Raw genomic sequence first — 27,634 nt, forward strand, 5'->3', positions numbered from 1 at the left:
ATGGACAGTCATAAGCTTTGGACAATGATAACAATTGCATTTTATTGATGGCAATTTGAATGCACAGAGATACCATGACGAGATCCTGAGGCCCATTGTCGTGCCATTCTTTCACCATGATAATGCATGGCCCCATGTCACAAGGATCGGTACACAATTCCTGGAAGCTGAAAATATCCCAGTTCTTCCATGGCCTGCATTCTCACCAGACATGTCACCCACTGAGCATGTTTGGGATGCTCTGGATCGACATGTACGACAGCGTGTTCCAGTTCTCGCCAATATCCAGCAATTTCGCACAGCCATTGAAGAGGAGTGGGACAACATTCCACAGGCCACAATCAACAGCCTGATCAACTCTATGTGAAGAAAATGTGTCGCGCTGCATGAGACAAATGGTGGTCACACCAGATACTGACTGGTTTTCTGATCCACTTCCCTACCTTCTTTTTTAAAGGTCTTTGTCACCAACAGATGCGTATCTGTATTCCCAGTCATGCGAAATTCATAGATTAGGGCCTAATGAATTTATTTCAATTGAATGATTTCCTTGTATGAAATTGTTGCATGTTGCATTTATATTTTTGTTCAATGTATATGAAATAATTAAATAAGATGATTTTTAAATAAAAAGTATAATGACAAAGCTGTAAAACATTATCCTAAATATAAACCATCAACTCCGTGAATAACATTGGTGTTTAATATCAGAGTTTCTTCATGAAATATCCTTTATATATATTTTTTCAACACTTTTTTTACTATGTTAATATGTATTTCATGTTAATGTTTCGGAATCAAACTGATGGCAGTTGTGAAAAAAGTCAATAGGTAGACTAGTTACAGAGGTAATTAAAAATAATGCCATTGTCTTGAACCATATTGTCTATCTAGTAGAAACTCATGGACAATATGGACCCAGATAAAAAAAAACATGAACACTTCATATGAATAAATGTTAAGTTATTCAAGTATAGTATAGTATTGCCATAGAGTTTCTGTTAATTACCAAAATTACTGAAGATTCCGGTAACTTTGCTAAATTACTGATAGCTTTACAACACTAATAATAGGATACTTATATTAGTATATGTGATTCTATTATCAACATTTTCAAGGGTGTCTTGACATTGAGATCCCTATATAAATGCCTGCCAATGTACTGCACCCCTGCAGTTAATAGTTAACTAGAGGGAGAGTATAGCCTTAGTCATAAAATCAATTTAGAGTACATCATGATGACTTACATAAAATCCCCCTCTATCATGACTTCTGCTTCAAGTACGAAGTAGTGTACACAGTTTAACTGTATATCGCGGGGCAGCTATCAGGGGTTTATGCGATATCATTATTTGACTGTGAATCATTGGTGTGAGACTATTCAACCATTTTGTTTTGAGATCCATTGATTATATATGTTTAACTGAGTAAACATGTGTTAGAAGACTGTGTTCTGTGTCATAGGACCGTGACAAAAACAAAAAGGGAAGCTGAGGTGTTAAATGCTGATGTCCCACATCGAAGAATATATTCTGTTATTCTGGAAGATTATAATGAAACATCTTACATGTGCTTTTTCTGGACTGATATAAATCAACACCAGCTCAGCAGTTTTTCTCAGGGTTTGAAATGCAAGTATGGAGGAAAAGAAAGATAAAATCATGAGGTTTCTGCTAATTATTTTTGSCAGGTGTATGTAAAGTATGTATGCAGAAAGACATTTTTACATAGTCCTTACAAAAAGATGTCTCATAACTCCTAATTGTGATTCTAATATATGTCACTATGCACAAAGGCCCTAAAGAAAAAGAGCAACTGACCCACGAGGGAAAAGGCAAGGCGTGTGACCTTACAGAATGGCAAAGCAGATAACTGCCCTTTACAAGTGGAATAGTGCCACCAGGAGAGGAGAGCAAGGACAGTCACTTGCTCCTTTCTCACTTAGGTGAAGCAAATGAAAATGAAACCAGGGCAGGTGCATTGATATGAAAATACTTTTAACATCACAAAAGTGTGTGTGTGTGTGTGTGTGTGGGGGGGGGGGGGTGTAATATCTGAAGATTAGGTTTTAGAGATAGGCCTACATTTTCTATAAATATAAATAATTGCCTGTACTAGCTCATTCATAAACTATGGATTTGTTGAATTGCTATTGTGCACAATGTTAATTGGTCTATTGTGCGTTTTGATTTAACAACTGAAATTAATAGGATGTGCAGATGAATGTGCAGATAACAATAATATATAAACGTTTAAGATAAAAGTTGAATAAATAAAAGTTTATCAAATCCATTACATAATATCGGTGTCGTCTCTTTTCGCGCCTTGGGTTTACATTGGAGACAGCGTTTCCATGAGGACGATTTAATCTGACGTTGCTTATAGCAACGCAGTGAGAGAGATTAGTGTGGTCCTATCTCTCGAGCCAGTGCTGCGAAAGTGGAGTGCAAGAGTGCGCTCCAGTAATCGACTGTTGTGGTCTGACCAACGAGTTGACACCGTGCGTTCTGTGTGCTGGGCCAGAACAGGGAGGAAGCCAGGCGCGCGTGTGTGAGCAGAACATGGGTCATCACAACAGATTACTTTATCCCGATCTTCCTCCGCATTATGGGACCGTAGGAACGCAGTCTGTGTGAGCCCCTTCGTTTTTTTGATAGTTTTTGGTTCTGGGAACTTTGGCCAGCCATTAAAATGGAGATGATAACTTTCATGTTGGCGAACCTTGCCCTCTTGAATATCAGGGGCAACATTTTCACCAGGTAAGATTGACTATATGGACTATATATTTTTTGACTAGTGTTACAGAGAATACCTTCCCATAAAATGTACTCGGGTTTTATTTGAATGGCGTATATTATTGAATTGGAGCCAATTGTTTCGTTAAAAAATAATTGTGGTTATGTTGTAGGTCAGCTGTTGCGATGTTCTGATTTATCCTATAACATASACTACTGGCCGTTTAGATTACCCTTAAAGCGTTTGTGCATTTCTGCAAATTGAGTTTTTAGTTGGATTTAGATTTAGAGCATATTGAGGCCATAGCATCTGTTTCTAATTTAGCCTAGATCATTTTTCGATGGAAACGAATTCCTAACCTACATTTTCTGGATTGGTCCAATTTGCGTAAAATGAACTGATTAATGAATTCTAAAACCTGAGGATGTATCTGCAATAGCAGAGGAACAGCCTACTCAACGCCCACATAGCTTTCGAGCAGTTACTGTACAGCTTTAGTGCTATGGGACCAATCATCAACATATAGTAGACATGCTGATCATAAGGTCATATTAAAGATAGAGATAGAGGCTCAATCAATAGTGGATATGTGGTGAATAATGTAACATTATATCATGTGTGACAGATTTGGGTACAATGTCACACCATAACTTGTAGGCCCATTGAATTGAGGTCAAGTATCATGTGGTGTTCAGCATAATGCAGTTTAAAACTAATTATTTCAATAATTGCATTGATTAACATTAGTTGTTAATAATAACATGTTGTTACATAGTCATTTTGTAACTGGTTTGTAATTGCATTGTAATAAAATTGAGTGGTCTTTGTTATAACACAAGTGGAACAAGGAACAATCCCTATATACACTCTTGTACAGTACTTACAAAAAACAGTCAATCCCATAATAACTATGCAATGTCAATGCAAATACTATGCAATTACTAAAGAGTTATGGAACAACATGTTTTTAATCAATGCTATTATTAGAGTCATTGCATTGTTATGGTATAATAGCAACTTGATGTAAAGTCTTGTTAACACAAGGTTATTGTATTATAACATCAGAAGATAAGAGTCCCAGTCTATCTCCAATCACTGTTTAAATACTATTTGTGAGTAAACATATATAAATACAGTGCCTTTGGAAAGTATTCAGACCCCTTGACTTTTCCCACATTTTGTTACATACATTCTAAAATTGATTTAAAAAAAATTCTCAGCAATCTACACACAATACCCCATAGTGACAAAGCGAAAACAGGTTTGTATACATTTTAGCAAATTTAAATTTATTACAAATAAAAAACAGAAATACCTTATGTAAGGTATTATTTAAGTATTCAGACCCTTTGCTATCAGACTCGAAATTGAGCTCAGGTGCATCCTGATTCCACTGATCATCCTTGAGATGTTTCTACAACTTGATTGGAGTCCACCTGTGGTAAATTCAATTGATTGGACATGATTTGTCTTCTTCAACCTCGTGTTGCGTTCTGGGGGTTGTGACTATCGTAGACCTCGCTGCAGCGTGTGGTCCTTCTAGTCTGATATGTTCATTCTTAACTCAAACTTTTTATACCCTTGGGTAAAAAGTGGCATTTACGTCATGCTGACACGCTCTCTGGGCTCCCTGGGGCGTGGCTAGTTACGGTTGTACAAAGTGTAAAAGCTCTTCAAGTTACAATGTTTGCGTTATAACGTCTTAATAACCATTTTAATTACATCACAAAATATACATACATTTTCCATATTCCATCTCTCATCATCCCCAACATTCGGATGTTGAAATAAATTGTCCCAGTGTCCATTATTTGATGTTGAAGTTTTGGGCGGCAACCTCTTCTCTAACAAATTGACATTCCATTCACCCAAACAGAAATCAAAAGGAATTGTCTGCTGCCTACAATTTACGATCACGTGAGGTGTCATAAAACCCTCACATCCATCCCTCYCCCCTTCTGCGGGTGAGAGGGCCCTATTGAACGCTGATCCACTGTAACCTGATCTTGGGATCCTCCCAGAAGAGTCATGACACAGTGCATGTCAGAGCAAAAACCAAGCCATGAGGTCGAAGGAATTGTACATAGAGCACAGATAAAAGAATTGTGTGGAGGCAAAGATATTTTATTTATTTATATTAAACCTTTATTTAACTAGGCAAGTCAGTTAAGAACAAAATTTACAATGACGGTCTAAAACCCTAACCTTGACGACGCTGGGACTCCCAATGGGACTCCCAATCACGGCTGGTTGTGATATAGCCTGGAATCGAACCAGAGTCTGTAGTGACGCCTCTAGCACTGATATTCAGTGCCTTAGACCACTGCGCCACTCGGGATCTGGGGAAGGGTACCAAAACATTTCTGCAGCATTGAAGGTCCCCAAGAACACAGTGGCCTCCATCATTCTTAAATGGAAGAAGTTTGGAACCACCAAGACTCTTCCTAGAAACTGAGCAATCGGGGGAGAAGAGCCTTGGGAAGGTGACCAAGAACCCGATGGTCACTCTGACAGAGCTATAGAGTTCCCCTGTGGAGATGGGAGAACCTTCCAGAAGGACGTCCATCTCTGCAGAACTCTACCAATCAGGCCTTTATGGTAGAGAGGCCAGACGGAAGCCGCTCCTCAGTAAATGGCACATGACAGCCCACTTGGAGTTTGCCAAAAGGCACCCAAAAACTCTCAGACCATGAGAAACAAGATTATTTGGTCTGATGAAACCAAGATTTAACTTTTTGGCCTGAATGCCAAGCGTCAGGTCTGGAGGAAACCAGGCACCATCCCTACGGTGAAGAATGTTGGTGGCAGCATCATGCTGTGTGGATGTTTTTCAGCGGCAGGGACTGAGARACTAGKCAGGATCGAGACAAAGATGAACGGAGCAAAGTACAGAGAGATCCTTGATAGAAACCTGCTCCAGAGCACTCAGGACCTCAGACTGGGGCGAAGATTCACCTTCCAATAGGACAACAACCCTAAGCACATATTTTCCGAAGGCTCTGTATGTGAGCAAACAAAGCAAGTGAACATATCTAAATACTGTCTGTGAATTGACTCAACAGTTGAATTATTTTGTAAGTTGCCACAGCCAGTATGGCAGTGTAGGTGATATTAGTGACACACATCCTGGTTCTGTCATTGAAACAGTCTCTAAACAGTAAACTGTTGACCTATGTTCAGTTACACAGGGTTGCAAAGTGTTGCAATGTGTCCCAGGTCAAAAGGTTGTACAATGTTGTGTACTGGCAAATGTATCAACCTGGTAGCCCTCTCCTGACAACACATACCAGCAGAGGTATAATTGTTATTAGACTGTGATCTTTCACAGGCTTTTCTGAGATGTGTGTGTTTCTAATGAAAATATAAAATCAAAGATATAATATATTGTCCTCGCTTCATGATCGTGATGCATTAGCATTTTTCCCCCCAACATACGATCCTTCACATATTTAATGTGTGAGTGTTTTGGAATAACAATCTGATAGTGCCTCTTCTCTCTCTCTCCATGTATTATGAGCTTTTGTCAACAGCTTATTTTGTCACCATTTTGAATATTCTGGCAGAGTAGCTCTTCTGCTAGAGTTAAAAGGACAAAAGCTTAGTAGCCAAGTTACCTTGTTACCATCTCSGGTATGCATTTTGCATGCTTTTCACTCTATCCAAGTGTAATTTACCCTGCTCTGAGAGAAATCAACATTTGACTGTATTTCTCCTCAGTCAGTTTATTACTATTTGAAAATAGCTTTACACTTTTTCTCTATCCATCCTTTTTTATCATTCCTTTCACTGGCCTACTAAACTATTAATTGTGTTGCTACTTGACGTTGTGTTTTGACATGTTTTTGAAAAAATAAGCCAGAGTCGGACTGGCACAATATCTCACTACCTTTGGTGTGAGTCACCGCTGTTAATAAATCTGGATCCAGGTGACATGCACTATAGCCTTGGGGGTGATACTCCTTAGAAGTAAGCCACTTACTGGATAAATTCTCTTCACTCTAAGGAGGAACAGATTTTGAAATAGCACACAAATTTCACTGCAACGTGATCTCACATTTTTATGGGATACATTTTTGTTGTTTTAAAATATTACGACTTATGATAAAGTTTTCATATAATGTGTGTCCTGTAGAGCAGTTTATTTTACCCACACGAGGCCTAGGCCTACTATTTATTTAATGTATTTATTTAATTTATATTTTATTTCACCTTTATTTAACCAGGTAGGCCAGTTGAGAACAAGTTCTCATTTACAACTGCGACCTGGCATGGGTTTAGTACAAAGCTAGGCTTTTTAGGAAATATCTGCATTTAAAGGAAAACGGATGATTGTTGCAGTACACTGGAAGTATCATAATATCACAATGTGAGGTTGCATTTATTCTTGTTAGCTTAGTGGGGTAGCAGTTGCATAGTCAGTGACCTCTCTTATGCCCTACTGTAAGACATGGACGGCCCCTTAGGCTAGATGACCTTAGTATGTCCTTAATGCATGCTCCATATGTGCATATCAGGCAGATGCTAGTGCTGAGGGGTCCAGATATGTTCTAGCCAAATGACTGTGGGAGCACAGTTACACTACACTGCGTTTGTGATGGAAAGACCACAGTATGCAGAGAGAGCTTTCACCTTATAGAGGCTGTAGGGAATTAATTTGGCTAATCAAGGTTGGAAATGACAGATCTTGTATGTGCCATATCTGTGCAATGCCACCATTTCATTCTMTACTGATTGGCATTTAAAAGGCTGTAGATTTAATTAGCTAGCTTTACGTGCTGTCACATTCAGGATTTACAACATTAACAATATAGGGCTACGCAAGGATGACTAGTGCTAGTGCGGTTCTCTTCTCTGTTCTCAGGTACAAATTGATGTCATTGTAGGAATCTAATTACGCTTGTTAGAGCTGGGGCTACATTACAAGGCTTTTTTAACTTTSTTTTTTATTTATTTGTTAAATCTGTGGGAAGAAAAGCTGCTCCTTTTGTGTTTCTTCTYTTTCACCTCAGCACTCAGTGAATGTATTTGAAATGTCTCCCTATTCCCTTTATAGTGCACAAACCATGTCAAAAAGTAATGCAATGTATAGGGAATAGTGYGCCATTTCGGACATACCCAGTGTGTTAGCTCGTAAATAGACGGTTAGCGAAACAGGGCCTCTGGAGATCCTGTTAATGAACCAAAATAAAAGACTAAGAGGAACAACATGAGCGGGAAATTGACTTTGAACTGTTATAACAGAGTTTGGAGGGGTGAGAGCAGGACTAGCATGTTTAAAGAAACCCCCTCGAGACCAATCAAATTCTCTGCCCTATTAGCATTTTATGACATCACATTTCCTTTACTGCATGCATAATGTGTATCCTGTTGTGCTGTACACTGCACTGGAGTTACTACAGGTATACCTACAACAGCTTTAAATAGGTCCCATCTCTTTATCAGTTAGGTTATTAAGTTAGAACACCTAGTTGCCGAAGGGGAAGGCCACAAAGGGAGGCACCTCTTGGATATTCCAATATCTATAGCATATCAGTTGGAAATATAGCTGCAAGCTTTGGCCCCWTAGTGCCACCATCAGGACAAATTGGACACATTGCCCTAAGATAAGCTAGATCTGTACTTCTTACCACAGTTGTCAAATATCAGAACGCAACGTTGAACAAATAATGCAATATGCTTTTAAACTATTTTGGATCATTTTGAATGATGTTGASTACTTTAAACATTTTCTTCCAGGACTCTAGCTCTAACAATAGGGTGGTTCCCTTCTCTGTGAAAAGATGACGCCGACAGAGATGGTYGCCTCGCTTCGAGTCCTTAGGAAACTATGCAGTATTTCGTTTTTTTATAGATTATTTCTTACATTGTTAGCCCAGAAAATCTTAAGTGTTATTACATACAGCCGGGAAGAACTATTGCATATAAGAGCAACATCAACTTACCAACATTACGACCAGGAATACAACTTTCCCGAAGCAGATCCTTTGTTCGGACCACCACCCAGGACATTGGATCTAATCGCAGAGCTCGATCCAAAACAACGTCGCTGGCAGAAGAGGTAGACGGAGTGGCCTCCTAATCAGGCTTCGATAGCGTGCTCACCGCCCACCGCTTCCGAGTATACTACTCACCAATGTCCAGTCTCTAGACAACAAGATGGATGAAATTAGGGCAAGGGTTGCCTTCCAGGAAGACATCAKAGATTGTAACATTCTCTGTTTCACAGAAACATTGCTCTCTTGGGATATGTTGTTGGAGTCGGTACAGCCATGGGTTTCTTCATGCGTCGGTCCGACAGAAATAAACATCTCTCTGGGAAGAAGAAGGGGAGGGTGTATGTTTCATGATTAACGACTAATGGTGTAATCATAACAACATACAGGAACTCAAGTCCTTCTCTTCACCTGACCTAGAATTCCTCACAATCAAATGCCGACCATATTATCTCCCAAGAGAATTCTCGTCAGTTATCGTCACAGCTGTGTATATACCCCCTCAAGCAGATACCACGATGGCCCTCAAAGAACTTCACTGGACTTTATGTAAACTGGAAACCATATATCCTGAGGCTGCATTTATTGTAGCTGGGGATTTTAACAAAGCAAATTTCAGAACATGGCCACCAAAATTCTATCAGCATATTGATTGCAGCACTCGCGCGGGTAAGTCTGAGCCGCAATTCAACGGCTCAGACACGAGACGTACGTGGCGGTCTACARGTAATTACGGACTACAAAAAGAAAACCAGCCACGTAACGSACACCAACGTATTGCTTCCAGACAAACTAAACACTTTCTTTGTCCGCTTTGAGGATAATACAGTGCCACCGACACAGCCCACTAACAAGGACTGCGCCCCCTCCCKCTCCTTTTCCGTGGCCAACGTGAGTAAGACATTTAAACGTGTTAACCCTCGCAAGGCTGCTGGCACAGACAGAATCCCAAGCCGCGTCCTCAGAGCATGCGCAGACCAGCTGGCTGGTGTGTTTACCGACATATTCAATTGCTCCCTAACCCAGTCTGCTGTCCCCACATGCTTCAAGATGGCCACCATTGTTCCTGTACCCAAGAAKGAAAAGTTAACTGAACGAAATGACTCTCGCACCGTAGCACTCACTTCTGTCATCATCAAATGCTTTGAGAGACTAGTCAAGGATCATATCACCTCCACCTTACCTGCCACCCTAGACCCACTTCAGTTTGCTTACCGCCCCAACAAGTCTACAGACGATGCAATCGCCATCACACTGCACACAGCCCTATCCCATCTGGACAAGAGGAATACCTATGTAAGAATGCTGTTCATTGACTACAGCTCAGCATTCAACACCATAGTAACCTCCAAGCTCATCATTAAGCTGGAGGCCCTTGGTCTCAACCCTGCCCTGTGCAATTGGGTCCTGGGCTTTCTGAAGGGCCGCCCCCAGGTGGTGAAGGTAAGAAACAACAGCTCCACTTCGCTGACCCTCAACCCTGGGGCCCCACAAGGGTGCGTGCTCAGCCCCCTCCTGTACTCCTTGTTCACCCATGACTGCGTGGCCATGCACGCCTCCAATTCAATCATCAAGTTTGCAGCCAACATAACAGTAGTGGGCTTGATTACCAACAACGACGAGAGGGAGGAGGTGAGGGTGCCCTCACATCCTACAGGGAGGAGGTGAGGGCACTCAGAGTTTGGTGTCAGGAAAACAACTTCTCACTCAACATCAACAAAACAAAGGAGATGATCGTGGACTCCAGGAAACAGCAGAGGGAACGCCCCCCTATCGACATCRAAGGGACAGTAGTGGAGAAGGTGGAAAGTTTTAAGTTCCTCGGTGTACACATCGCAGACAAACTGAAATGGTCCAACCACACAGACAGTGTGGTGAAGAAGCCGCAACAGCGCCTCTTCAACCTCAGGAGGCTGAAGATATTTGGCTTGTCACCTAAAACCCTCACAAACTTTTACAGATGCACAATTGAGAGCATCCTGTTGGACTGTATCACTGCCTGGTAGCGCAACTGCACCACCCTCAATCCGCAAGGCTCTCCAGAGAGTGGTGCGGTCTGCACAACGCATCACCTGGGGGCAAACTACCTGCCCTCCAGGACACCTACAGCACCCGATGCCACAGGAAGGCCAAAAAGATCATCAAGGACAACAACCACCTGAGCCACTGCATGTTCACCCCACTACCATCCAGAAGGCGAGGTCAGTACAGGTGCATCAAAGCTGGGAMCGAGAGTCTGAAAAACAGCTTMTATCTCAAGGCCATCAGACTGCTAAACAGCAATCACTAACTCAGAGAGGCTGCTGCCTACATAGAGGCTCACTAGTCACTTTAAACAATGGCACTTTAATAATGTTTACATATCTTACATTACTCATCTCATTACGCATCTTATACCATCTATTGCATCTTGCCTATGCCACTCGGCCATCGATCATCCATGTATTTATATGTACATATTCTTATTCCATCCCTTTAGATTTGTGTGTATTAGGTAGTTGTTGGGGAATTGTTAGATTACTTGTTAGATATTACTGCACTATTGGAACTAGAAGCACAAGCATTTCGCTACACTCACATTAACATCTGCTAACCATGTACAGTGCCTTGCAAAAGTATTCATCCCCCTTGGCGATTTTACTATTTTGTTGCATTAAAACCTGTAATTTAAATTGATTTTTATTTGAATTTCATGTAATGGACATACACAAAATAGTCCAAATTGTTGAAGTGATATTTTCTTTTTATTGTTTAAAAAAATTCCAAAACAAATGAAATGGAAAAGTGGTGCGTGCACATGTATTTACCCCCTTGCTATGAAACCCCTAAAGAAGATCTGGTGCAACCAATTGCCTTCAGAAGTCACATAATTAGTTAAATAAAGTCCACCTTTGTGCAATCTAAGTGTCACATGATCTCAGTATATATACACCTGTTCCGAAAGGCCCCAGAGTTGGCAACAACACTAAGCAAAGGGCACCATCAAGCAAGCGGCACCATGAAGACCAAGGAGCTCTCCAAACAGGTCAGGGACAAAGTTGTGGAGAAGTACARATCAGTGTTGGGTTATAAAAAAATATCCGAAACTTTGAACATCCCACGGAGCACCATTAAATCCATCATTAAAAAATGGAAAGAATATGGCACCACAACAAACCTGCCGAGAGAGGGCCGCCCACCAAAACTCACGGACCAGGCAAGGAGGGCATTAATCAGAGAGGCAACAAAGAGACCAAAGATAACCCTGAAGGAGCTGCAAAGCTCCACAGCGAAGATTGGAGTATCTGTCCATCGGACCACTTTAAGCCGCACACTCCACAGAGCTGGGCTTTACGGAAGAGTGGCCAGAAAATAGCCATTGCATCAAGAAAAAATAAGAAAGCACGTTTGGGGTTCGCCTAAAGGCATGTGGGAGACTCCCCAAACATATGGAAGAAGGTACTCTGGTCAGATGAGACTAAAATGTAGCTTTTTGGCCATCAAAGAAAATGCTATGTCTGGCACAAACCCAACACCTCTCATCACCCCGAGAASACCATCCCCACGGTGAAGCATGGTGATGTGGGGATGTTTTTCATCGGCAGGGACTGGGAAACTGGTCAGAATTGAAGGAATGATGGATGGAGCTAAATACAGGGAAATGCTTGAGGGAAACCTGTTTCAGTCTTAAGGAGATTTGGGACTGGGATGGAGATTCACCTTCCAGCAGGACAATGACCCTAAGCATACTGCTAAAGCAACACTTGAGTGGTTTAAGGGGAAACATTTAAATATCTTGGAATGGCCTAGTCAAAGCCCAGACCTCAATCCAATTGAGAATCTGTGGTATGACTTAAAGATTGCTGTACACCAGCGGAACCCATCCAACTTGAAGGAGCTGGAGCAGTTTTGCCTTGAAGAATGGGCGAAAATCCCAGTGGCTAGATGTGCCAAGCTTATAGAGACATACCCCAAGAGACTTGCAGCTGTAATTGCAGCAAAAGGTGGCTCTACAAAGTATTGACTTTGGTGGGGTGAATAGTTATGCACACTCAAGTTTTCAGTTTTTTTGTGTTATTTCTTGTTTGTTTCACAATAAAACATATTTTGCATCTTCAAAGTGGTAGGCATGTTGTGYAAATCAAATGGTACAAATTCCCCAAAAATCCATTTTAATTCCAGGTTTTAAGGCAACAAAATAGGAAAAATGCCAAGGGGGTGAATACTTTCGCAAGCCACTGTATATGTGACCAATAAAATGTTATTTTATTTGATTACAATATGTCCACTATGAGCCAGTGCGCTTGCATACATTTTTTTCCGGTCCAACTTTGCCACCATGCATCCAAACAGAAGCCATACTCTACAGGTCAGCTATACTCACATCCCTGAGCATGTGTACCACATTTCTTTGGATTTTGGCATATGGTCTGCACAACCTCATTTCTATTTGACCTCACAGGTTCAGCACATTTTGAGTTTGTGAAGGTAACAGCTACCTCCGAATTTTGACACCGCTAATTAGGTTAGTGATGGATTACAGCCGTCAGTCATACTAAGCCTAGTTCATTACTCTAAAAACACATCCACAAACATACATTCCATGGTTTTAAAAGACAAAAAAAAGTGGCAGGTTTATTTTATAGGTATGTTTAAGTTACTATGTAATGACAAATGAACAAGGAGTAATATTAAAAGGGCTTTATTCATTTGAATGTTGTTGATAAATCACCTCTGCATGTTCTGTGTGCTGTCTGTCTTCTTACAATACTCTCTCTTGTCTCTTTTGTTCAGGAGGGTGCAATGTTCCAAAGCGTTATTCAAATAGACATGCATTAGAACTTATATCAATAAGATTGTCAGTCTGGTAGAATAAGGAATTGTTTCTCTCTTAATGACAAATCTATCTGCAACGTTTTAAACATCTCATGCCACTGAATAMACCACATAGTAATTTGGATCAGTCAGAATGAGACTGTCTTGGCCCGGTGTCTCATTAGTCCATCAGTCCCAACAGTGCAGACAGTGAGCCTTCTTAGTAGAGAACTCTGCCTCCTGGTGGTCCGTTTATGTGTGCACTTTGTGCTGTCAGTAAGCAGCACATAGAATATCAGGGTCAGAGTAGGAGTGCTGRTCTAGTATCAGTTTAGCCTTTTATGAAATTTTAAATAGGATAACATAGACAAGATTACATAGATAGGACCTGATCCTAGATCTACACTTCTACTCTGAKACGCTTTATGAGTACGGCTCCAAGATGCAAGGGTTTATATGAATTTCTTGAGTGAGATAGCTTTGTCCATTATTCCCAAATCCCTACTGGATAATAGGCACTGTGTAAACATTTATTATCTTGATAAGTTTGCTCTTTTCTACAGTTAACAGTAAACATATTGTTTTTATTTCCATATTTTTTTGCGCATGCCCACCGATCTTGATCGCAAAGCTATGTTCAACATGAAAATGCAACTTTCTCCTGTTTACTACTATCTTTKCCTCTCTAGCTTTCTTCCTTCTGGGCTTCTCCAGTGCTGTGGATGCAGAGAGCTCAAGTGTGCTGTGTTTGTTCCCTATAGGGCCGAGCTGAGTGACATTGGGGACTATGTAGGTTCAGACATACAAATATCCTGGTTGCCTAATCTGGATGAGTTAATGAAGGGCTATGCACGAAATTTTCGCCCTGGGATAGGAGGTGAGTATGAGATCTACTGCTTGTGGCATTGGATTGCATTTCACCCCCTCACATTTACAGACATTTGTAGCATACCAGGAACCGGGTATAAGTGTTTTCAAATTCATCATGCTGTATTCATCTTATTAGATTCCACTTCCCCCAAGAAAGTGCTTTAAGTTATTTTTAAATCCTAGTTTAAAGACATATTTACCCATATGTAAATAATAGCTTTAAATCTATGAAAAGTTTTTGCGATTGAACGTGATGCAAAAGATCATAAACAAAAGCAATTAAGCGTTGGAATGAGTTYGCGGAAGAGATTGAAATGATGCTTTGGAAATGGAAGACGTGCGTAGTGTTGCTAAAGAAAAGAAAGGAGCATTGCTGGAGAATGCCTTTGCTAAGAATGCTTGCCAAATGTGAAATATCCAATGTCCGCAGCATTAGATTTCTCAACCTCACAGCTTAACTCAGGTCAGCAGAGGTGAAAAAACATTGTCGATATATAAGAATCACCACCACCTTGCCAGGCCTTGTGAACCAGCAACAAGGCTACGGCAGCCAACAGCAAACAATTTTACATACTGTACCTATAGTGCAACATTATGCTCAACACTTATGTAGTCCCTCATTACTTCCCCTTATAGAAATCAGAGAAGATACGGTAAAATCTCCCTCAGATATCATCTAAGTGGTAAGACAGCTACCATAAAGCCAAACTCAACCATTGAAGAATAATAATATCAGTTGGTGTGGTCTTACTCTGTCTATTCAACTCACATCCCTTCACCATTTCATATTTGAAGGAAAGTGGTGCTACGATGGGCATCTAGAATCTATACAAATAAGTTGAACACTGAGCCTATCACAAAGAGCCATTTGTCAAAATGAGCTCGGTTTTAGTGACAGGCTGAGGGATTATGGATTTATTTGAAGTTTCATTGACTTTAACTGTCCTCCCACTTGTCAGTGCTGATGACTGCTCTCTCTATGGTGGGTAGGATAATGGCTACAGAATACAATTTGACGTAAATGGTTATGGGATGAGTACTAAATGACAGAGAATGGTAATATATGATTCCTTAATGTTCAGAATAAATAGCCTTTCAGTTCTGCTTCGGTAATCCTGATCTCCCTCCCTCTAGATTTTCTTCAAGTATCCACAATCTCAGCAGCACAAATTATGCTAATCATCGAGCAAACTACAACAGCATACTAGCTATGTATGCACTTCTAAACTCACCACTGCGCAAGCCCATGAGACCCCCATTGTCATGTTTATGAATGTACATAGTGCTATGTCACTTCACTTAGAGCAATGTTAAGTGGGGAAGTGGGGAAGTGGCCCTTGATCCTTGTCTAGGTGTGTCCTTGGGAAGGAGGGGATGGATGAAGGGAGGGAGCGAGGAAAGGAGGGATTGTTTTCTTTTCTCACTTTTTTTCCCCACAGGCCCACCTGTGAATGTTGCCATGGCTATTGAAGTAGCCAGTATTGACCACATCTCTGAAGCCAACATGGTAATGTGTAAATTCACCTGCAGGCCTTTATACAGAATGGTTGCCATATTTCACTGCTACTGTACTGTTCCAGTAAAATTAGAAAACTACCACTTATGCATCAGCCATTAGGTATTCTAAAAAGTTAATGATACCCTGCCTTTTTCAGTAAGAGCATGCATGGCCCTGTTTCAAATCTTATGAAATGCATCCTTCCTTCCTCCATTGATGCATTCAACAAATTCAACCAGGTTGGTTTGGTTAAAAGCAATAGTTTTGTAACCTATATTTATTTTATCCAATACTATTCAGATCAGTGATTACCCAAAGGAAGGTAATAAAGGACACATTTGAAAAGTATTGAAACAGGCCTTTTATCCATCTTCTATTCTCCTAGTTACAGTACAACATGATCCACCACTCTCTCACACCAGAGTTGGAAATGCCCTGAGCTCAGCTTTGTACCTTTGTGTGTGTGTGTGTGTGTGTCCTTCTGTCTGTGTGTGCATTTGCCTGTGCATTTGCATATGCTTATGCTTATTCTTGTGTTACCTTATGTTACCGTGTGTTACCGTGTGTGACCTCTTGKCAGGAGTACACCATGACCATTTTCCTGCGGCAGAGCTGGCGGGACGACCGCCTGTCCTACAACCACACCAACAAGACTCTGGGGCTGGACAGCCGCTTCGTGGATAAACTCTGGCTGCCCGACACCTTCATTGTCAACGCTAAGTCCGCCTGGTTCCACGACGTCACTGTGGAGAACAAGCTGATTCGCTTGCAGCCCGATGGAGTCATCCTTTACAGCAGCCGGTGAGAAGGGCAGAGGGAGGAGGGTGAAGAGAACTAGGAGGAGGGGGGAGAAGGGTAGGGGGGAGGGTTGAGGGGCTAAGGGAAGAGGAGGGAGGAGGGGGAGAGAAGATGGGGGTGGAGAGGGGGATGAGAGAGAGGGGAAGCAGATGGAGGGGGTGGAGAGGGGGATGATAGAGAGGGGAAGCAGATGGAGGGGGTGGAGAGGGGGATGGTGGAGAGGGGAAGGGGGAGAGGGGGTGGAAGGTTAAGAGAGATAAAAGGAGGAAGAGAGGGGGTGAAGATAATGTGTGAGGGGAAGGAGCATATATTGAGTAGGAAAGGAGGAGGAGAAGGATGAAAGGGGTAGGAGAGATGGAAGGCATGGGGACAAGGCAGAGAAGAAAATGGCGTGAGGGTTGGAGAGGCCCCTTAATAACTTGCCGTTGCCTGATGTTAAGGCTATATAATGCCTAATGATAATGTCAAAGTGAGAATGACATTTAACCTACCGTTCCTTGTCAAGTTACCATTGTGGTTGACATGGTTGTTTACTGAATTACTTGTTCTCCTCTCAGGATCACCTCGACTGTTGCGTGTGACATGGATCTGACCAAGTACCCCATGGATGAGCAGGAGTGTATGCTGGACTTAGAAAGCTGTGAGTGGATTTATACAGTACATGGCCAAAAGTATGTGCACATCCCTTCAAATCAGAGGATTTGTTTTTTTTAGCCATACCCGTTGCTGACAGGTGTATAAAATCGAGCACACRGGCATGCAATGTCCATAGACAAACATTGGCAGTAGAATTTCCCGTACTGAAGAGCTCAGTGACTTTCAACGTGGCACTGTCATAGGATGCCACCTTTCCAACAAATCAGTTCATCAAATTTCTGCCMTGCTAGAGCTGCCCCGGTCAACTGTAAGCGCTGTTATTGTGAAGTGGAAACGTCTAGGAGCAAAATCGTCTCAGGCTCGAAGTGTTAGGCCAYACAAGCTCACAGAACTGGACTGCCGAGTGCTGAAGCGCGTAGTGCGTAAAAATCGTCTGTCCTTGGTTGCAACACTCACTACCGAGTTCCAAACGGCCTTTGGAAGCAACGTCAGCACAATATCTGTTTGTCRGGAGCATCATGAAATGTGTTTCCATTGCCGAACAGCCGCACACAAGCCTAAGACCACCATGCACAATGCCAAACGCCGGCTGGAGTGGTGTAAAGCTCGCCGCCATTGTACTCTGGAGCAGTGGAAACGTGTTCTCTGGAGTGATATTTCCCACTTTACCATCTAGCAGTCCGACGGACGAATCTGGGTTTGGTGGATGCCCGCAGAATGCTACCTGCCCGAATGCATAGTACCAACTGTAAAGTTTGGTGGAGGAGGAATAATGGTCTCTGGCTGTTTTTCATGGTTTGGGCTAGGCCCTGTAGTTCCAGTGAAATGAAATCTTAATGCTACAGCATACAATGACATTCTAAACGATTCTGTGCTTCTAACTTTGTGGCAACAGTTTGGGGATGGCCCTTTTCTGTTTCAGCATGACAATACCCCCGTGCACAAAGTGAGGTCCATACAGAAATTGTTTGTCAAGATCGGTGTGGAAGAATTTGACTGGCCTGTACAGAGCCCTGACCTCAACCCCATCGAACAACTTTGGGATGAATTGGAATGCCAACTGCGAGCCAGGCCTAATCGCTCAACATCAGTGCCCGACCACACTAATTCTCTTGTGGCTGAATGGAAGTCCCCTCAGCAATGTTTCAATATCTAGTGGAGAGCCTTCCCAGAAGAGTGGAGGCTGTTATAGCAGCAAATGGGGGACTAACTACATATTAATGCACATCTTTTTGGAATGAGATGTTCGACAGCAGGTGTCCACATACTTTTGTAGCCATGTAGTGTATGTACCGCTCTTCTTGATGGGTGGAAGTCAATACCAATAGTCTGTCATGTTCCCTAGCACTCTTAATGGATGGATCTCAATAGTCTACAGCATGATTATTTATTTCCCAATTCGAAGGTGGTTTACTTTTCTCCCTGGTAGTTCAGTGATCGATTATTGTAATTGTTAGGCCAGGTAATTCACTCACCTGATCTCCTAAGTCTGAAACAGTCCCTTATTAAACTTAAGGGTCAAAACATGCAGTGCTGTGGCACTGCAGGGACATAGTTGAACAACCCTGCTCTACAGAGGAAACAGGACAGGAAACCATTTTACTCCCATATTGTGTATGATGAGTACCAGAAGCAAGGCAAGGGTTAATTCACTACACATTCATTGAAAATTCCAATAATACTACATTGTTGTTGGGATGTTTGTTTGTTGACTGTTTGTTTGTTGACTGTTTGTTCCAGACGGCTACTCCTCAGAGGATATTGTGTACCACTGGTGTGAGAGTCAGATACACATCCACGGACTGGACAAACTGGAGCTCTCCCAGTTCACCATCATCGACTACAAATTTGTCACAGAGACTATGAACTTCAAATCCGGTGTGCTCCCCCCCCTCTATCCTCGTTTCACTATCACCATGGTTACTGTACTGAACAGCCAGTGGGATGTCTGTGAGATTCCTCTTCACTTTTATATACAGAGCTCTTCAAATATGCCTCTTTCACTGTACAGCGCCTCTCCATGCTTTTGAACATGTAGGAGACTCCAGCACTCCTATAGATAATTTTTTAACTAATATGTTTTGAACCCAGACACCTCTGTGGGTATTTTTTATGCAGAGACAGAATGGCTCATGTTATTTGGGAGAGGAGACTTATGAGAGGAAGGGAGTAGATTATATGTTATGACTTCTTCAAGTGAGAAATCTGGTACAGCGAGGAGGACGTGCCCCCTCCCCTGAGTCTGTTTCCTCTCAAGGTTTCTTCCTTCTAGAGACTTTTTCCTTGTAACTTGTTCTTTGGGGTCTTGGTCTTGGTCAGGTTACCGTAGGACTTTGTGACAATTGTTGATATAAGAAGGGCTTTATAAATAATTTTGATTGATTGACTGATTGATCGAAAAGCTTATGTTGGTCTACTTTTTCGCTCCAAGCCGGACGTTTCCCGCGGCTCAGCCTTCGCTTCCAGTTGAGACGTAACCGAGGCGTCTACATCATCCAGTCCTACATGCCCTCCATCCTATTGGTCGCCATGTCCTGGGTGTCCTTCTGGATAAGCCAAACAGCAGTCCCGGCTCGTGTATCCCTGGGTTAGTATCATGTTAAGAGTATCTGTTAGTGATATTGGTGCAGTGGAGGCTGCTGAGGGGAGAACAGCCTCATAATAATGACTAGAATGTAGCAAATGGAATGGCATCAAACACCTGGAAACCATGTGTTCGATGTATTTGATGCCATTCCACTGACTCCGCTCCAGTCATTAACACAAGCCCGTTCTCCCCAATTAAGGGGCCATCAACCTCCTGTGTATTGGTGGTGAAGTCTGCAATCTAGTTGGCCCGGAATGCGGCCATTAGCTTGCTGTGGGCATGTTAGTAGAGATACTGTATGAGTGTTAAGAAAACACAGATGAATGAGACAGCAAGAATAATTTAAAGTGAACTGAATGTGTCTGCGTGTATATTGAAAAATAGACAGTACCAGTCAAAAGTTTGGAGACACCTACTCATTCAAAAATTTTACTAATTTTCTACATTGTAGAATAATAGTGAAGACATCAAAACTATGGAATAACACATATGGAATCATGTAGTAACCAAAAAAGTGTTAAACAAATTCAGATGCTTCAAAGTAGCCACCCTTTGCCTTGATGACAGCTTTGCACACTCTTGGCATTCTCTCAACCAATTTATTTAACTTATGGCTGCAATCCCATTAACGGGATGATATGACAACAGCCAGTGAAAGTGCAGGGCGCCAAATTCAAACAACAGAAATCTCATAATTAAAATTCCTCAAACATACATGTGTCTTATACCATTTTAAAGGTAATCTTCTTGTTAATCCCACCAAAGTATCCGATTTCAAATAGGCTTTTCAGCGAAAGCACGACAAACGATTATGTTAGGTCACCACCAACTCACAGAAAAATTCAGCCATTTTTCCAGCCAAAGAGAGGAGTCACAAAAAGCACAAATAGAGATAAAATKAATCACTAACCTTTGATGATCTTCATCAGATGACACTCATAGGACTTCATGTTACACAATACATATATGTCTTGTTCGATTAAGTTCATATTTATATCCAAAAACCTCAGTTTACATTGGCGCCATGTTCAGAAATGCCTCCAAAATATCCGGAGAAATTGCAGAGAGCCACGTCAAATAACAKAAATACTCATCATAAACTTTGATGAAAGATATATGTTTTACATAGAATTAAAGATACACTTGTTCTTAATGCAACYGCTGTGTCAGATTTCAAAAAGCTTTACGGCAAAACACAATATTCAATAATCTGAAAACAGCGTTCAGCCACAAAAGCAAGCCATACAGTAACCCACCAAATTGTGCAGTCAACAAAACTCATAAAAAGCATTATAAATCTTCACTTACCTTTGCTGATCTTCATCGGAATGCACTCCCAGGACTCCCACTTCCACAAGACATTTTAGTTTTGTTCGGTAATGTCCATCATTTATGTCCAAATAGCTATTTTTGTAGCGTGTTTGGTAAACAAATCCAACGTCAGGAAGCGCGTTCACTAAAAGCTGACGAAATGTCCAAAAGTTACGTAACAGTCAGTAGAAACATGTCAAACGATGTATTGAATCAATGTTTTTAACATAAATCTTGAATAACGTTCCAACCGGAGAATTACATTGACTTCAGATGAGCGATGGAACAGAGCTCCCTCTCATGTGAACGCGCATGGTCAAAGCATGGTCAGGTCATGGCAGACCTGACTAATTCCCCTCTCATTCTGCCCCCCCTTCACAGTAGAGGCATCAGACAAGGTTCTACAGACTGTTGACATCTAGTGGAAGCCGTAGGAAGTGCAAACTCATCCATATCTCGCTGTGATTTCAATATGATCTTGGTTGAAAATCAACCAGCCTCAGAATTTCCACTTCCTGTTTGGATTTTTTCTCAGGTTTTTGCCTGCCATATGAGTTCTGTTATACTCAGACACACTTCAGAGTGTTTTCTATCCAATACTAATAATAATATGCATATATTAGCAACTATGACTGAGGAGCAGGCCGTTTACTCTGGACACCTCTGTGCACCTTTCATCCAAGCTACTCAATACTGCCCCTGCAGCCATAAGAAGTTAAATTAACAGGTGTGCCTTGTTAAAAGTTAATTTGTGGAATTTCTTTACTTCTTAATACATTTGAGCCAATCAGTTGTGTTGTGACAAGGTAGGGATGGCATACAGAAGATATCCCTATTTGGTAAAAGACCAAGTCCATATTATGGCAAGAACAGCTCAAATAAGCAAAGAGAAATGACAGTCCATCATTACTTTAATACATGATGGTCAGTCATTCTGGAAAAATTCAAGAACTTTGAAAGTTTCTTGAAGTGCAGTCGCAAAAACCAGTAAGCGCTATGATGAAACTGGCTCTCATGAGGACCGCCACAGCAATGGAAGACCCAGAGTTACCTCTACTGCAGAGGATAAGTTCATTACAGTTCATTACAGTAAGATTTTTGGTTCCAATCGCTGTGTCTTTGTGAGAGCAGGGTAGGTGAACGAATAATCTCAGCATGTGTGGTTCCCACCGTGAAGCATGGAGGAGATGGTATGATGGTGTGGGGGTGATTTTCTGGTGAGACTGTCAGTGATTTATTTAGAATTCAAGGCACACTTATCCAGCATGGCTACCACAGCATTCTGCAGCGATACGCCATCCCCTCTGGTTTGCGCTTAGTGGGACTATCAACCCATTTGAGATGGTTTGGGATGAGTTGGCCGCAGAGTGAAGGAAAAGTGCTCAGCATATGTGGTAACTCCTTCAAGACTTGAAAAGCATTCCAGGTAAAGCTGGTTGAGAGAGTGCCAAGAGTGTACAAAGCTGTCATCAAGGCAAATGATACTTTTAAGAATCTCAAATATAAAATATATTTTGATTTGATTAACACTTTTTTGGTTACTACATGAGTCCATATGTGTTATTTCATAGTTTTGATGTCTTCACTATTATTCTACAATGTAGAAAATAGTAAAAATAACAAAAAGTCATTGAATGAGTAGGTGTGTTCGAACTATTGACTGGTACTGTATGTTGCCCTAGAACTTGAAGAAATAAAATGCATTATCAGTGAGACATATATTAATAGTTATGTGATATACATAACAGCATATTTGATTAATGAAAAATGTGAAACCTTCGTTACAGTTCTAGTTGTAGATTCTTATCTTAGGTTGTTTGTGGTGCATAGACCAAAAAGTAATCCGTAATGAATAGAAAAATGGTTTGTACTCTATATTTGCAGTGAAATAAATGGAATACAATTTCATCTTAAACAAGATGGAATTTATTTATCTTTCACTTTTTTATTTCACTTTATTTCACTGCAAAGATTGAGTCTGGACCTCTTTTCTATTCAAAATAAATATTTAATTTCCATATATATTTTGATAAAGGAATCACCACTGTGCTCACCATGACCACTCTGATGGTGAGTGCCCGCTCGTCTCTCCCTCGAGCCTCGGCCATCAAAGCGCTGGATGTGTACTTCTGGATCTGCTACGTGTTTGTCTTCGCAGCGCTCATCGAGTACGCCTTCGCTCACTACAACGCTGACTACAGGCTCAAAGAGAAGGCCAAGAGCAAGGCCAACAAGATGAGCTCAGAGGTAAGAAGGGAGGACAACGCTCCCCAACCTGTGGTGTTTAGTGCTAGGCCCGTTCCTTATTTGACCCATTTGTACCACAACATTCATTCAATGTTCATACAGTGTTCAAGGGACATTGGGTTGACACAATAAGTGCAAAAAAGGTAGTAAGAACCTGCAAGTACTTGAATTCTTAACATGCAAGCTTTCCGTTGGGTTCCTTTGGTGTGAGGTAAAGATACTTCACGACGGAATTGAATTGTAGCCTTTCTCTATTGATATTTCTCCAGTCGATCGTGAAGAATGGGAAGCAGGCCATGGTGCTCTTTTCCCTGTCTGTGGCCGGAATGAACCAGGGCCTGATGGTCTCCAGCCGCCGTCCACAGCGCTCCGGTGCCGAGACCCCCGGCGAGGAGGACGTGGAGCATAGGAGGGGGCGGGGGGCCAGAGCATCAGTAGAGAGAGAACAAGAGAAGAAGTGCTGTAGTTGCTGTTCTAAGTGTTGTTGCGCTTGTAAGCCTCTCCAAGCTGACACCATAGACGTCTACGCCAGGGCCGTGTTCCCAGCCACCTTCGCCATCGTCAATGTGATCTACTGGGTGGCATACACAATGTGAGTTGGGAAGACTAAAGACAGGCATCACCGCCAAGGACGGGTGTACTGTACATAGGGGAAAACGGGCCACTTTGAATTCAGTGACATATAGGGGCACCGATGTAAACAAGGCTTCCTTAAGAAGAACTGTATTCATGTATACAGTAATATGGTGAAGTAAGGACCTGGTAAATAGCAGATAAAGTACAGTAGATTGACAAACGAAATCAGATGAGGTATATGGACATGTTCTGAAGTACAACTAAGTTACGTACAATGGAGCCGTGAGTGGTCGCCAATGTCTTATCCTGAGTGAGGCTCACTGTATGATAACCGAGCAACAGGCTTTTATCTCCAAAACCCTCCACTAGCCACCCTACCCCTACCCCTACTGCTCTAATCCCTTTCAATACTGATCGCTACCCACGAAGCCACAGCAATGGACTGACGTTCAGCTATGTCCTATTACCGTACATGTATGAACTCTGCTCACACCAGCAACATACACAGCAAGCTAATGTTTCATTGCTGAAAACAAATGCACACGACAATTGCTATTTGCTTAACTCACAAACACATCTGTGGATGGACTAACTGTTGAAAAAATGAAAGTGTCCAAACTTCATAATGATGAGATGAGGTGTAGTCTATTATTCTGCATGGCTGATGCCCCCCCTTTCACTGTCCCACCTCCCAACACCCCACTTTTTCCTTCCTATAATTCCACCCGTTTGTCCACTCCAGTTTGTTTTGGGCTTCAGAGCATCTTATCTCCTCTTGCCAGGTCTTCCTGTTTCCTGATTATTATTATTATTAAAGGACTTCCTCCACTACCTGGGTATCTCCAAGCTGGAAATGTTCCCTTTGGAGTTTTAATGCCTCTGCTTAAAGTTTAAGAATAGTTGTTTATCATGATTGTCTTGAACATCTACAATCACATGTACTGTAGGACTGATAAAAGGGTTCTCCAAATTCCAAATGTTATGTAACTTTGCGGGAATTATGGTATGTGATGAATTCATTAACAGCATCAAAATGGTGGCTTACACATCTATTTCAGCTACTTTGCAACAGGTGATCAATGAACTSAACTCTAGTTTGAGGAATAGACCAATTGGAGGCATGTTTAATCCAATTTCCAGATGATGCACTTTGCGATATGAGCAATATTTATAATTCAGATGATCTAAGGCAGCGTGTCCCTTTGTGTAACAGTTTAACTGGAACCTCATGGGTTATAACATACTGATGATGAAATAATTAATACTGTGGTCCCCTAGAAGTAATTGCGGCTGCACGTGATGAAGTAAATACTGAGTTGCATTTGGGCAATTCCACATAACAGAATGACACTGAGACTACGATTTTTTTTACTTTAAGGGTATTCCAAACAAAAATGATTGATTGCAAAGTTAAACAAACCATACAACTGCATGCACAATAACTACTTTGAATAATTTCCACAGAAGATTTTACAAAAACACATTCACTCGAAGAACTGTGCAGATGTCAAGTTTGGTAACAGAATGATGGTAAAATCTCCCTCGGTTTTTAATGTGACCACATTTTCCCAAAACTCTTAAATATCTACTCTGAATTAAGATTCAAAGATGTCTGCAGAAGGAATGGGGTGTCAACCTTGAGTTTGAAAACATTTATTTTGGTTACTGAACTACAGTAAGCGCTCTATTCAATCAGATCTGCTCTAGTCGGCATCCGCATAGCCGTTGTTTTGGCGGTGTTTGAGAAGGAACTGGATGCTTAAAGCGTACATTGCCATTGGCTGCACAGCGTCGCATTACAAGAAATCCCAGGCAGCCTTGTTTAGAAGTTCYAACACTGGAATGTGAGATGTAATCTACATTAGGATGATTGAAATCCTCATGATTCATTTGATGATTTTTTAATTTGAGCGTAATTATTTCTATATAGCCTACACTTTCTAGTTCTGAACTTCTAATGGGTGGGGCAAGTGTGGCTTCATGACAATGATCGAGCAGCTGCTCACCAATTTGATGGCTATAACGTAGTTCCACCTTTGAGACCACCAAAACATCCTCTATTTGGGTGTCTGCTATCGCCAGTTAACACTTGATCTGATTGAATCTAGGCCTAAATGAAGTGGATTAACACCCGGTAACAGAATGATAGTAACATAATGACATCATGGGTCCCTGATTTGGACTATACAGAAATGATGGATTATGGATGTAATTCTCTTCATGGTGATGTATCCTTAATCCTACACAAAGGTAGGAAAGCTTCCTTTGCATGCTTGGGTATTGCTCTACACACTGGCTATTATTCGACCTCCAAACAAGACCACATTTGGTTGGTCCGGATCAGACCAAATCTGTACCAATCACAGACGTGTATGTTTCACAAGTTTGGACATCACAGTAGTTCACAGTAGAACACAGTGAAGTACAGGACAGCAGAGTAGATTCGAGTAGAATTCAGTACAGCACAATACAGTACACTACAGTAAGTTGAAAGCCGGACTGAGTTCCTTAAAATAAAAAATACATATATATACAGCACCAGTCAAAAGTTTGGACACACCTACTTATTCCAGGGTTTTTCTATAATTGTACTATTTTCTACATTGTAGAATAATACTGAAGACATCAAAACTATGAAATAACAAATATGGAATCATGTAGTAACCAAAAAAGTGTTAAACAAATCGAAATATATTTTATACCACCCTTTGCCTTGATGACAGCTTTGCACACTCTTGGCCAGTTGTTTAACACTGTTTTGGTTACTACATGATTCCATATGTGTTATTTCATAGTTTTGATGTCGTCGACATTATTCTACAATGTAGAAAATATTAAAAATTAAGAAAAACCCTTGAATGAGTAGGAGTGTCCAAACGTTTGACTGGTACTGTACGTATATATTTGTATATTTTTTGAGGGGGGGTCCTCCACGCCCCCCTTGCCACCCCACAGTTTGGGAACCACTGCTCTACTGTACAGCATTGTACTGACCTATACTCTACTTTACTTTTCTTTACTGTAGATGCATTGCACTGCATTGTACTGTGCTCTACTGTACTGTACTGCGCTGTCTAAACTTGTGAAACAGATGTATATGATTGGTTCAGATTTTGGCTGACTAAATTTCAACTACTTTCAATGTCCGGTCTGTGCTCATTGGGTGAGAGGGCTGATTACAGTAAATAGAAAGAGAGGGGGCTCATGGGTAATAGACAGGGGAGGTGAAATTAACTGGAGAGATGAAGAGAGACAGGGAGGGCGAGAGGAAGGGGTTGTCCAGACGGTTTTTTACACTCTTGCTTTGAACAGCCACATGGCAAAAAGGGAAAGAAAACATTTATGAGCTGAACATAACAGTATGCCAGTGGAAGGGAGGAAATTAGCAGGTGACCCAACTGTGTTTTGTGATGTCTATGAATTCTCATTGTAGCTAATTCAGTTGCAGTCATTCTGTTAATGATGTGTTTTAATCACTTAATAAATAATAAACCAAATTATTAACAGTAAAAATACTACAACTAATTGGTAGGGCTACCTATACTTGTTACTTCTGTGAACTTTCATTATCCTCCCTCCTCATGAGGCAAATCATAACTGCAAAACTAAATAAAAATGTTGATATTA

At 41.4% G+C, this 27,634-nt stretch overlaps 1 protein-coding gene across 1 annotated transcript; it reads left to right on the forward strand.

Annotated features, from left to right (window-relative positions):
- The first annotated feature begins 2,415 nt into the window (after positions 1-2,415).
- Positions 2,416-27,634, forward strand: LOC111966551 (gamma-aminobutyric acid receptor subunit delta-like). The gene is made up of 9 exons (XM_023991292.2): positions 2,416-2,759; positions 14,285-14,400; positions 15,833-15,900; positions 16,472-16,692; positions 17,247-17,329; positions 19,027-19,164; positions 19,718-19,873; positions 23,220-23,431; positions 23,701-27,634. Exons 1-9 carry the CDS (start codon positions 2,692-2,694, stop codon positions 24,025-24,027), a joined length of 1,389 nt encoding a protein of 462 aa, XP_023847060.1. The 5' UTR covers positions 2,416-2,691; the 3' UTR covers positions 24,028-27,634.

The sequence above is a fragment of the Salvelinus sp. IW2-2015 genome, linkage group LG7 (genome assembly GCF_002910315.2).
Source record: "Salvelinus sp. IW2-2015 linkage group LG7, ASM291031v2, whole genome shotgun sequence".
Taxonomy (NCBI): Eukaryota; Metazoa; Chordata; class Actinopteri; order Salmoniformes; family Salmonidae; genus Salvelinus; species Salvelinus sp. IW2-2015.